The sequence below is a fragment of the Sapajus apella genome, unplaced genomic scaffold, assembly GCF_009761245.1.
Source record: "Sapajus apella isolate SASKATOON/1434 unplaced genomic scaffold, GSC_monkey_1.0 scaffold17, whole genome shotgun sequence".
NCBI lineage: Eukaryota > Metazoa > Chordata > Mammalia > Primates > Cebidae > Sapajus > Sapajus apella.
In genome coordinates this window covers 29,755,930-29,768,480 of record NW_022436957.1, presented here as the reverse complement: position 1 = coordinate 29,768,480, position 12,551 = coordinate 29,755,930, and the positions used below count along the sequence as shown (strand labels likewise).

At 35.4% G+C, this 12,551-nt stretch overlaps 1 protein-coding gene across 1 annotated transcript in view; it reads left to right on the top strand.

Moving 5' to 3' along the window:
- The first annotated feature begins 11,516 nt into the window (after positions 1-11,516).
- LOC116556599 (putative protein FAM47D) overlaps positions 11,517-12,551 on the top strand; it is a 2,677-nt gene continuing 1,642 nt past the window's right edge. The window contains exon 1 of the mRNA XM_032285844.1: positions 11,517-12,545. Coding sequence (XP_032141735.1) covers positions 11,559-12,545 — 987 coding nt within the window. The 5' untranslated portion in view covers positions 11,517-11,558. The remainder of the gene's footprint in view (positions 12,546-12,551) is intronic.

Genomic DNA, 12,551 nt, shown 5'->3' with positions numbered 1-12,551 from the left:
GGTTGACGTGACTGTTGACGGCGCCCCCGCAGTAATGGTGGTAGTTCTGGCACACCTGCCATAGAGGGATAGGCAGCAGCAGCTGGCCAGTCGCTGGGTCTGCAACAGGACTGGAAGTGGACCCTGGAATCCCTTATAGGGGGAGGGGTGCACTCTGCAGGGTCTGAGATGTGTTCTATGTAGGACTTAAGTTGACTGAATGAATCCCTCCCACATTACGGAGGGCAATCATCTTTACTCAGTCTACTGATTTAAATGCTCATCTCATCCTAATTCATCCTCAAAATCATAGCCAAAATAATGTTTGATCACGTATTTGGGCACTCTGACACCCAGTGAAGTTGAAACATAAAATTAACTCACAGCATAAGTGCAGAGTGAACAGATACAAGTTCTATTATAATCTGTGAAAACTCTGTTTTGACTTTCACTTATCTTCATCCTTAAAAAAATAGTTACACAAATGATAAAAAACAATACGCTCCAGCTCAGTGTCTGTGATTAGCTCTCATCCACGCATTCCATACATTTCTGCTGAGCACCTATCAGTTACCAGATATTTTTATTGATACTAATATAAAAACTTGTTCTATACATTCCTTATATTTTCATTTTTTTTGTAGCTAAGCAATATTCAATGCTCTTTATCATCACCTCTTTAAAAAGTAATACATGCATATCTATGATGTACTCATAAGGAAGTGGACCATAGTACTTGGTGGCTTATTTCTTTCTCTGTGTGTATGTGTGTGAGTGTATATGTGTATATGTGTGTGCATATACTTATGCATCTGTGTATATATGCATATGAATTCAAAAAAATCACATTTTAATGAGTAGTGAAAGTGTTGCATCAATCCAAAACCAGTATTACCTGTTTACGGGCTGTTCACTCTATATTAATTACTTCACTATCACAGAAACATCCTGAATTTTTATTATCACCCATATTTTACAGATAAATAAATTGTGAACTAGAGTGTTTGTAACTTACTAAAGCACACTTTTAAAAATTATCCCGATATGAAAACTTAACATGAGATCTAATCTAACATATTTTTTAGTGCACAGTAGAGTATAAAAAGTGTAATGATGTGCTGCAGATCTTGAGTTTTTTTTACTTTTTTTCATAAATTACAATAAAGAGTCTCAAGAACTTCAATAACTGAAGGTGCTTGAGTTTCCTTCTGTTAATTTATTTTTCCTTCTCCAATCATCACTTTGCAGCTGGTAAACTAAGTCAACACGACTGTAAGGGTGAACATAGGACAACTTCATTTTTATACTAAGAAATGCCATCTGGCAGCAATCTCACTTAACAGGACTGAAAACACACATCCAAATAAGAACACTTAATTTTTCTGGCTATATTGAACTGTAAAGAGATCGAGATAATCCTGAAAATGCTCAGAGTAATTTTTCATTTAGATGTAACAGAAGAAAAGATCTATGGTACTATCAAATACAAACAGAGGATACTGAATTAGAATGGCATGAACACACCATAATTATTTTTTTGGAAACTTAGTGTATGTTAGTCTTTGTGCTCAATGCCAAATGATTCCAACAGACACTGGCTTTAATCTCATGGCCCCAAGAGCCTGTTTTGGTTCATTTCCTTTGACTATATATATATATATATGACATACACATATACTCACACACATATATCTATATCTGACAAAAACAAGCAATGGGAAAAGGATTCCCTATTTAATAAATGGTATTGAGAAAACTGGCCACCCATATTCAGAAAACAAAAACTGGACCCCTTCCTTACACCTTATACAAAAATTAACTCAGGATGGATTAAAGACATAAACCTAAAACCATAAAAACCCTATAAGAAAACCTAGGCAGTACCATTCAGGACATGGACAAGTGCAAGGACTTCATGACTAAAACACCAAAAGCAATTGCAACAAAAGACAAAATTGACAAATTGGATCTAATTAAAAAGCTTCTGCACAGCAAAAGAAACTATCATCAGAGTGAACAGGCAACCTACGCAGATGGAGAAAATTTATTTCGTCTATCCATTTGACACAGGGCTAATATCCGGAATCTACAAGGAACTTAAACAAATTTACAAGAAATAAACAACCACCACCATCAAAAAGTGGGCAAAGGATATGAACAGACACTTCTCAAAAGAAGACATTTATGCAGCCAACAAACATATGAAAACAAACTCATCATCACTGGTCATTAGAGAAATGCAAATCAAAATCACAATGAGATACCATCTCACGTCAGTTAGAATGGTGGTCATTAAAGTCAGGAAACAACAGATGATGGCGAGGATGCGGAGAAATAAGAATGCTTTTACACTGTTGGTGGGAGTATAAATTAGTTCAACCCTTGTGGAAGACAGTGTGGTGATTCCTCAAAGATTTAGAATAGAAATGCCATTTGAGCCAGCAATCCCATTACTGGGTATATACCCAAAAGATTATAAATCATTCTATTATAAAGACACATGTTCATGTATGTTTATTGCAGCACTATTTACAATAACAAAAATTTGGAACCAACCCAAATGCCCATCAATCTTAGACTGGATAACGAAAATGTCATACATATACACCATGGAATACCATGCAGCCATAAAAAAGAATGAGCTCATGTCCTTTGCAGGGACATGGATGAAGCCAGAAACCATCATTCTGAGCAAACTAACACAGGAACAGAAAACCAAACACTGCATGTTCTCATTCCTAAGTGGGAGTTGAACAATGACAACACATGGACACAGGTAGGGGAAGATCACACACCAGGGTCTGTCAGGTGGCCCTGACACACACATACACACAATTTTACTGGTCCTATATACAGGACCAATAAATATATTAGTTGCTAATAAATTGATAATCTATAAAATATGTGCCAATATATTTAAATTATTAATATATTTTTAATAATTTTTTGCTGTTTTTTTTCTATTACCACAAATACAGAAATTGCTACAGAAGGTCTCATATCTTTTACTATATATAGAGGTAAAGTTTACGGAAAATAGATTTGTTGGAATTAGCCTAAGACCCAAAATATTTTAGTTGAAATTGTACGTATTTTGCTCCACCAAAATCCAGTGTAAATTTTTCCTAACATGTCAGGAGAAAAGCATACCCTTGGCAAAACATTCCCTAGGATTCCATACCTGCTAAAACATTAACCTAGTATGTTAATAGTGTAAGCTTATGTTTATGTGATCATTATTTTCATAAGTTGACATGAGTAATGGCCTCTCATTTTTGAATTTTCTGAACTTTTCTTCCACATTCTCAATGGTTTATTTGTTGATTTCATCTTTCAAAAATATATAAAAAAGACTTTAACCAGCTAATGTTAAAACTCAGTGAGAGGCACAGTTTACAAAAGTAAAAGTTTTGTAAAATGTTTCCTGTGTATTTTTTACATTTATTGCATTCCTTTGGAGCTTTTCATTCTTCAGTTCTTGTTCAGACATGAAAAATAAATAGTATCATTTCGACTTGTTTTCTTGAAGGCTTTTGCCATTTTCTAAATATGTCACCTAACGTTTAAGGACAGTTATACCTATTTAGGGAGTTTCAAGAAAATATATTATTTTTAGTAGCTTCCTGCCAATATGACTGTAAACCTCATTTATTTTAATATGAATTAATATGATACGCTTTAGGTAGAAATATTATTAACATTTCCCTTTTGCTTATGTGTATGTTGCTATTCGGTTATGATTTCTTACATGACAAACAGTCCATGAGGAAAGGCTTATTAATAATCTACCAAGTGCTGGAGGCACTAGGACTCCATCTAATCTCTTGATTTTCTTCTGCTGATTCTTGAAACGATTGGCAGTACTACGAATTTAGATAGCATATGTATACTGGAAGGGAAATTTGTGTACAAAGACAAAAGCTAGCATTTCTTTGTAGAACTTAAGTTGAAGATTTATTGTAAAGGAACTGGTGGTTTGGGAAAGGTGAGGCGAACACAGACAATTTGAATGGGAAGGGGCTTTGAAACTGAAAACTGAGAAAGGAACTACAGAAAACAATTCTTAAAAGGCAACACTCTTTACTTCGACTGCCTGCATGTATGGCAAATTCCCTGGATTGGCGTGAAATGGAAAAAGCTGTGCTGAGGGCAGCTACCGGAGGCAGGGCATATGACTGTGTGGTATATGCAGGTATTGTAACACTGCTTAGCATTCCTCAGATCTTAAATCACTGTCAAGGACTAAAAACTGTGATGATGACTGGAAATACCTGTTCCACATCCAAAATAATCTATTTAGAATTCCCTACCCATTTCACCAGTTCTCTATCAAATATCAGGACTTTTAGTTCCTTCCAAATCATCACCCGGGACTCTAATCCAAAGTAGTCTTGAATTATGCTGTAGAGAAAAATGCAGTTTCCTCTATGTGGGTCTCCCTCCTTAAGTTTTTCTTCCTCATATTAAACATCTCTAACATTTAGAAAAAGACAATAGTTTGTAAATGAATCCAGGTGCACAATTGTCCAAATCATGAAAATAACTTCCTAAATCATTATTAATTGATAAATATGTTGATCAAATCAGTTTAAGTATTTCAGTTGATCAGTTTGTCTACAGAGATTGCGGCTACACAATGAAAAATAACATTCACCTTATTGTTATAAATGTAAAAAGAGCAATGGGAAGGCTCAGAAGTAGACAATACCTCTATCTCTGGTTTTGCAAGATAGAGAATACTTCTATCTTTGGTTTTTCATAGAATATTGTGATTCCTATACCCTCTCTAAGAGATACACATGAAAGAAAAGTCCACTTTCTTTTTTCCCAGAGACACTGGTTTTTAGAATATGGGACAGATTTTCCAAGCCATGCTATTAAATATAATTTGTTAGATTACATTCTAAATTAAGCCAGTTCATTAGAGTACACCTCCGTATGGGACACTTGGCATTATAAAGCTCTTTCATAGCTGGATGATGTAGCATATCCTTCAGACTCTTTGTAAAGGAGTACTGTTGGGTCAAATGAACACATAAGTAATAATATAATGTTAGAAATATTTTTATAAAATCACACCTCAACATTTTGTAACAGGTTCAATAGTATCTCAGAAAACTGTGGTATGTTCACATGTATACTGTATACATACATTTGCCTATACATATTATACTTTGATCACTAATGTTAAAACAAGCTAAACTTTGGATCTTTATGTGAATTGTGGTATGAATACATATATACACACACGTTATTCTTAAGAGTTGTAGTTTTAACACAGAATCAACAAGTGTGTATTTTGAAATTGAGGTTAGAATGGTAACCATCTGTCTGTAAATAATACGAATATTGCATATTTTGGCCTGCTCTTCTCATGTTGTACATTAGCCAAGTAAAGCAGACACTATTGAGAACATGGCTTTTAGCTGGTCATGTGTGTATGTGTACAGTACTCTGTGAAGTTTGAATTTTGTACAAGATGCAAATGTTGCATTTGAAACCAAAGAATAAGATTAAGACAGCACTAGTCAACAACCCAGATTATTGATTATTCTCCATTATCCCTATCCATGATATGAAGTGATTCTGGATTTGTTTTTGCTAGCTACTAGAAAATAAGCTAAGATTTATGACAGCTTGTTGAATGCATCTACCAAAATTACATCAATAGGAAAGTGTAATCAGTGTTCTTTTTTAAATCAGAATATAACACAGTAGCATTTACTTGTCCTCAAAGTTTTTACTTTAACCATACACAAAACTGCCAAGATTTTAGCCATTTGTTAAGTACTCTAACTATATACTAGATAATTTCATTTGTACCTGAGTCACCTTATAAAATAGAGCTGTCTCTGCTTATTTTCTAAATATTACATTCTATTTATATTTGTGAATTGGAACAATGGACCAGATGATAAATATACATACAAGGAGACAGAAATACTGTCATGTTTCTCTGGAATTTATCTATATAAGAAAAAACTAGCCTGACATTGTTCATTTTTACTTTTTGAGAATTTGTGTAAGTCATTTGTTCTCTTTTTGCTTCAAGTTATTTATTAATAACAGTTATGCAGGACTATATCCTGCCTGAGATACTGTGATCAAATTATTACGTATCCAGAGATTTCAACCCTTGGCTGTAAATCATTATAAATGGGAGGAATTTTGATTCAGCAGGCTCAGGGAAGAGCCTTGGCATATATACTTTTAAGATGGGCCACAAGTGATTCTGATATTCAGCCAAGATATTAAATAATTCTTCTATGCTTTTTGATTCAAAGAACAAAATGGAAATCTTTAAGTCTACATTATTTCTTAGGCCTTACCTATATTTTATACCTTGCTGAGGAAAAGTGTCCGTGGGTATAACAGTGATAAAATTGCTGCAGTGTATCTCATTATAAGACAAGTACATTGTTACTGGTAGAAAAATAATCCAAATAAATAGTGTATTAATCAAAGTTCTCCAGAAAGATAAGAAAATAATAGGAGACATATACATTTATAAAATAAAAAAATTGTATTATTTTACATAATTACAGAGAGAGTGAGAAAGGGTTGATATATAGGATAATAGCAAATAGTTGAACATATATATAGAAGTAATAATTACCATACATATATATATATATATATGAGGGGGAGAGAGAAAATTAAAGGAATTGGTTTATGCAACTGTGGAGGCTGGCAAATCAGAAGGCTGCAGAGCTGGTTGCAAGTTAGAAATTCAGGCAAAAATGATATGGCACTCTTGATTCTGATGACTGCAAACTCAAACAGATTCCTGTGTTTCAGTCTGAAGGCAGAATTCCTGAAGGCCTTCAACTGACTAAATGATTCTTACCCATATTATGGAGGGTAAATCTTATTTAATCAAAGTCTACTCATAAAAAAATGTTAAATCACATCCAAAAAATACCTTCACAGCAACATCTAGACTGTTTGGCCAAATATTTGGGCACCATAGTCTAGCCAGCTTGACACAGAATATTAACCATCATAAAAAGTAAACTTACCAAGAGCTAATAAAAGCAAAAGAATTCCAAAGTGGGTCAGATCAGAGTGAAAATGCTTAGGTATCTGAGGAAGGCTGGCAGGTTCTGTGTGTGGGTGGAAGACGCAGCAAACTTGCAGATAACTTGAGTCTGCTGGAGCATGAAAATGATGTCCTGAGCTAAGCCTGCAGTAAAGGCTGTAGGTAACTAAGAGCAGTCAGAGGCACGCAAAGATGTCAGAACTGGGACTACTTAGGCTCCATTACACCAATGCACTTCATCACATTGATTTTCATTGTTTGTTCTTATTCCCTTGTTTACTTATTAACTACATGCTGCTCCACTCAGAGCATTTTGACTTGCTTGAATGTTTAATTAGCTTGTTGGTGTTGGTTTTGCTTGTCAGCTACACTATTCATTTCTGGAGTGACACTTCATACTAAGGCAGTTGTTGCTTGCTGACTGAACAGGCCAGTTGTAACTTCTCTGCACTTTATAGTGATGTCAGTTTTCTTCAACTCAAGAAGGGCAGTTGGCACAAGTAAGTTGCTTTCATTTCACTCCAGTTTTTTTTTTTTTTTTTTTCCAGCCAGGTACTCAGCAAACTTTGTATATTATTTACTCTTCAATCCTGACTTAATTATCCTGTGGGCCCACCAGGTATGCACATGTTATCTAAGTGAATTATTTTGTTCACAGGCTCCACTATCTGATTTTTACATTCCCATTTAGCATTTGCAGAAATTCAATTTTCTCCAAATTTGGTTACTTTGGATAATACCATTACTACTGTGGTTTTTAATCTATTTGAAAGTCTTTGGGGTCTGTAAAAGGCACAGGGCTTTAGAAAAGTAATTCTCACATATTGGTGTGTGTAACTTAGAGGCCATGGAAAACGTAGATGACTGGCTCCACTTCAAAAAAAATTATGATTTACTATATATGAGGTGGGGCACAAATATGCATTTTAAACAAACTAAGCTTTCTCTCTTGTATGATTAATAGTGATTTGTTAATAATTCATTATGATATATACTTTAAAATGGAAACTTTAAGAATAATTTTAGATTTATGAAATAGTTGCAAAGGCTGTACAGAGTATTTTCATGCACATTTCACTCAGCTTCCCCTAAAATTAATATCTTACATTGTACATGCATTTAAACTAAGAAATTAACAATGACATATTACTATTAACTAAACTTCAGACTTAATTCAGATTTGTAGATTTTTTATGCCCATGTCCTTTTTCAGTGCCAAAATCCAACCCAGCCTACCACATTGAATTTAGTTGTCATGTCTCCTTAATCTAAAGTCTATGACAGGTTCTCAGCTTTTACTTGTTTCCCATGACCTTTATGGTTTGAAGGAGTACTTGATAATTTTGTAGCATGTCCCTGGACTTGGGTTTGTTAGATGTTTTCCGCTCATTAGTGTAGAATCTTGCATTTTAGGGAAGAATACTACAGAGGTGAAGTGTCTTTCTCATTACATCCTACCAGAGGAGTGCATGATTCCAACGTGACTTCTCACTGCTGATATTAACATTTATCTCTTAGTTAATGAGAGGACTACCAGGTTTCTCCACTAAAAGGTCACTATTTTTCCCTTTCCATATTCTACTTTTTAGAATCCAGCCCACACTCTGTGGAGGGCATTTAAATTCCACCTCCTGGAAGGAGGAGTATCTATGTACATCATCTGAAAATCTTTGTAAAATTATTTGTACCTTTTTGCTCAATTATTTATTTGTACAATTATTTATATCAGTATGGACTCATGGATATTTTATTTTATATTGTGTTATAATTTTTAAATTTTAATTCATTTTGTTACATAAATTGTTTTAACTTTGGCCACTGAGTGCTCTTTCAGTTTGGCTCCTGTGTCCTTCTAATCTGCTTTTATTCTTTTGTTTTCTGGGAACATCCTTATTTTCTGGCATTATATACTACTCCAGGCTCATCTCATATTTTCACTGCCCCAGGCGTAGAATGATTCCTTTCTCCAAAGATCTCTCTGTGTTTTGCTCTTGTTGTTTTGGAGAATGGTATTTAGAAGCCAAGATCTGGGCACTGGATGTACTTGTTGTTACTTGGGTGTCATTTTTTTCTAGTTTCTCAGCAGAGACAGAGCTATAAAATATATGCATGTATACTAATCTATATGCACACACAACTATAATTATTTCTTTAGCTATATATCTCTATACATGCTTAACTGTGTATTATACATTTTTTGTGTTTTCTTTATAAGTTTTAAGAATTATTTATGTATACTAGATATGAGTCCTTTGTATAATATTCTACTTTGAAAAGTGAATTAAATGAAGTGGCTTTAAGGAATAAAAACTGTTTCAATGAACAGTCACATGAAAAAATTTTGTATACACCCAATTGAACTTTAGGTGATTCAATATGTGTTTTTCCCTGGGATTATTTGGAATATAGAAGAATGTTTTTCAAACCCTCATGCATTTTAGGTAAGTGAGTACTCATATGAGCTTGCTAGTTACAATATTGTTAAAGAGAACTGTTGAATCATTGACTCTTGAATTTAACATACATTCCATGGAATTTTTATAAGTAAGAAAGTTAAAAGTAAATATGTATCAAATTTGATCTTACCAATTTCACATTATGAAATCTCCTAAATATCTTGAGACTTTAACATAGATTCTTATAATCAATAAATATGTGTGATATGTAAATATATAATGTTTGCTTCTCCCTTAGACACTGAATATTTTTATTTTCAAATTGTAGTAATACTATATGACAATAATTCACTCAATGCATTTTCTGTTCCAGACACTATACAAAATAATGTTATATAGATTATCTTGATTTACACATAATCCATTTCTTTTATTTAATGAAAAATCTGAGAGGAATATATATTGTGTCTATTTTGCAGAGGAGGAGCCAAAGGGAAGAGAGGCATTGATCATGCCTCATTTACAAAGAGGAACGACGATATACTTGCTAGTAATTGTAGAAAAGATTGTTCAGCTGCACATAAGAAGGGAAATAGAAAACCTTCTTTTCAAAAATCAGTAAGAATGTACAGAAAAAAATGTGATGAGAATATGATATGCTTAAGGAATAATGCAGACTGTATTTGTCTATAATTAAATTTTTTTATAAAAATACTTTTCATAGTATTGTTTTAAGCACTGTAAGAGAGATAAAAGTTTAGCTGATATTATTCAAAGGAAAATCAAGGATTACAACTGGACTGGGGGGTATAATGATATTCAGATTGGAAAGAAAGAAGGGAAACTGTCTTTATTCACAGATGACATTATCATATATATATAGAAAATTCAGTGAAATCTACAAAAATGCTCATGAACATAATGAGTGAATTTACCAATGTTGTATGATACAAATGGATATACAAATATATATATATATATATATATATATAATATGTATATATATGCTAACAACAAAAAATTGGAAATTGCAATTAAAAAACAATACTACATATAGTATCAAAAACAATATTTAGGAAAAATCTGGAATGTAAGATGTGAAAGAAACACTAAAAATACAAAATATTTCTGAGAAAATGAAAATCACATCAACAAATACAAAGATGTACCTTCCTCAATGGTCAGATGATTTCCTGTTGTTAACATGCCAGCTGTCGTCAAATTGATCTATAGATTCAACAGAATCCTAATCAAAATCCGAACAGGACTTTTTTTAGACATTGACAAACTGACTTTAAAATTTCTATAGAAATTCAAAGGACCTAGAAGAATCAACTTGATAAAAGAACACTGTTAAAGAACTAGTACAGTGTAATTTCTAGATTTATTATAAAACTAATCAACAGAGTGTGAAATTTGTGTGAGAGAAAAATCAATGGAAGAGAAAACAGTGCCCAGAAACTGACCTTGGAAAAAACAGACAACTGGTATTCTACCAATTTCCAAACGTAATTCAGTGGAAAGATAGGTTATTGAAAAATAGTTCTGAGATTATCAGATATATATAAACAATAGGTATATTTTATAATATAAACTTTGATCTATATCTTGTACTGTTTACAAAAATTAAAACAGATTTAAATTAAAAAAAACTTTGTGACCTAGGGATAGGCAAAATTTTCATAGATACATCAAAAGAAGTACCATCTGTAAAAGAACATATCGATAAATTGGACTTCATCAAATTAAAAAACTTCTCTTTGACATTGTTAAGACAATGAACGGGAAAAGGTAAGAATTAAGTGAAAAATTTGCAAATCATATATCTGATAAGCAACTTACATCTGGAACACAGCAAGGATTCTCAAAACTATGATACCTAGCAACACAATTTAAAAATGGGAAAAAAATGAACAGCAAATATAGAGATGTTCAATACCAGCAGTCATTAGGAAATGCAAATGAAACCCAGAATGAGATTCCACCACAAACCTGCTAGAATCCGGGCTGCGCATGTGACGTCAGAGCTGCCCCGCCTCCCGGAAGAACCTGGGTTGTGCGTGGCTCGCGGTCTCCTAGCGACCAGAGCCGCAGGGATCGGAAACCGCTGAAACAGGAGAGGTGGCAGCCCAGCGAGGACCACCATGGGGGACCAGAGGCCGCAGGACCGGCCGAGGTCCCCGGGCATGGACTCCACTCCCCGGTATTGTGACAAACGGCCTTCCAAGTGCTTCGCGGAGCGCAAGCACAGGCGCATGAAGTTGCCACCCATAGACACCGAGAACTGGATATTTGTGAAGGAGGGCATGGACGACTTCCGCTACGGCTGTCCGTCTCCCAAGGATATGCTCATTTGTCGCCGGGACGACTTCTTACTCCCCAAAATCTCTAGCAGAAGTCCGCATGCTGACCCACAAAGCAGGCAGAAAAAGCTACTCAAGAAAGCGGCCCTATTTTCCAAACTGTCGCCAGCCCAGCTAGCACGGAAGGCGTTCGTAGAGGAAGTGGAAGGCCAGCTGATAGCTGAGCATTCCTTGGCCATGGACCCCGATGTGGCAGAAGATATGCCTCCAGATCTCCTACGACAGGTGCTGAAAGTGCTGGATCCTGAGAGGAAGCTGGAGGGCGCATGGGCTTGTTGTGAGGGCTCGAAGAAGGCAACCGAGGAACCCACCGAGTCTGGTAAATACCCTTGTGGGGAGATCTCCCCATGGCCTTCCGAGACTCCGCTGCTCCATCTCTGTCCAGAGCCTCTCAAGATTCTGCTGTCCATTCTCCTACCAGAGCCTCCTGAGACTGGAGTATCCCATCTCTGCCGAGAGCCTCCGAAGACTCGCACATCTCATCTCTGCCTGGAGCCTCTGGGGGCTGCAGTTTCCCATCTCTACCCGGAACCTCCTGAGATTAGAGTGTCTCAAGTCTCCCCAGAGCCTCCCAAGACTCCAGTGTCTCATATCTACCCAGAGCCTCTCAAGACTAGAGTGTCCCATCTCCGCTCAGAGCCTCCCAAAGCTTGTCAGGTGTGCAGTCTCCACCCAGAGCCTCCAGAGGCTGGAGTGTGTCGTTTCCATCTGGAGCCTCCCAAGACTCGTCGGATGTCCAGTCTCTACCCAGAGCCTCTCGAGACTGGAGTGTCC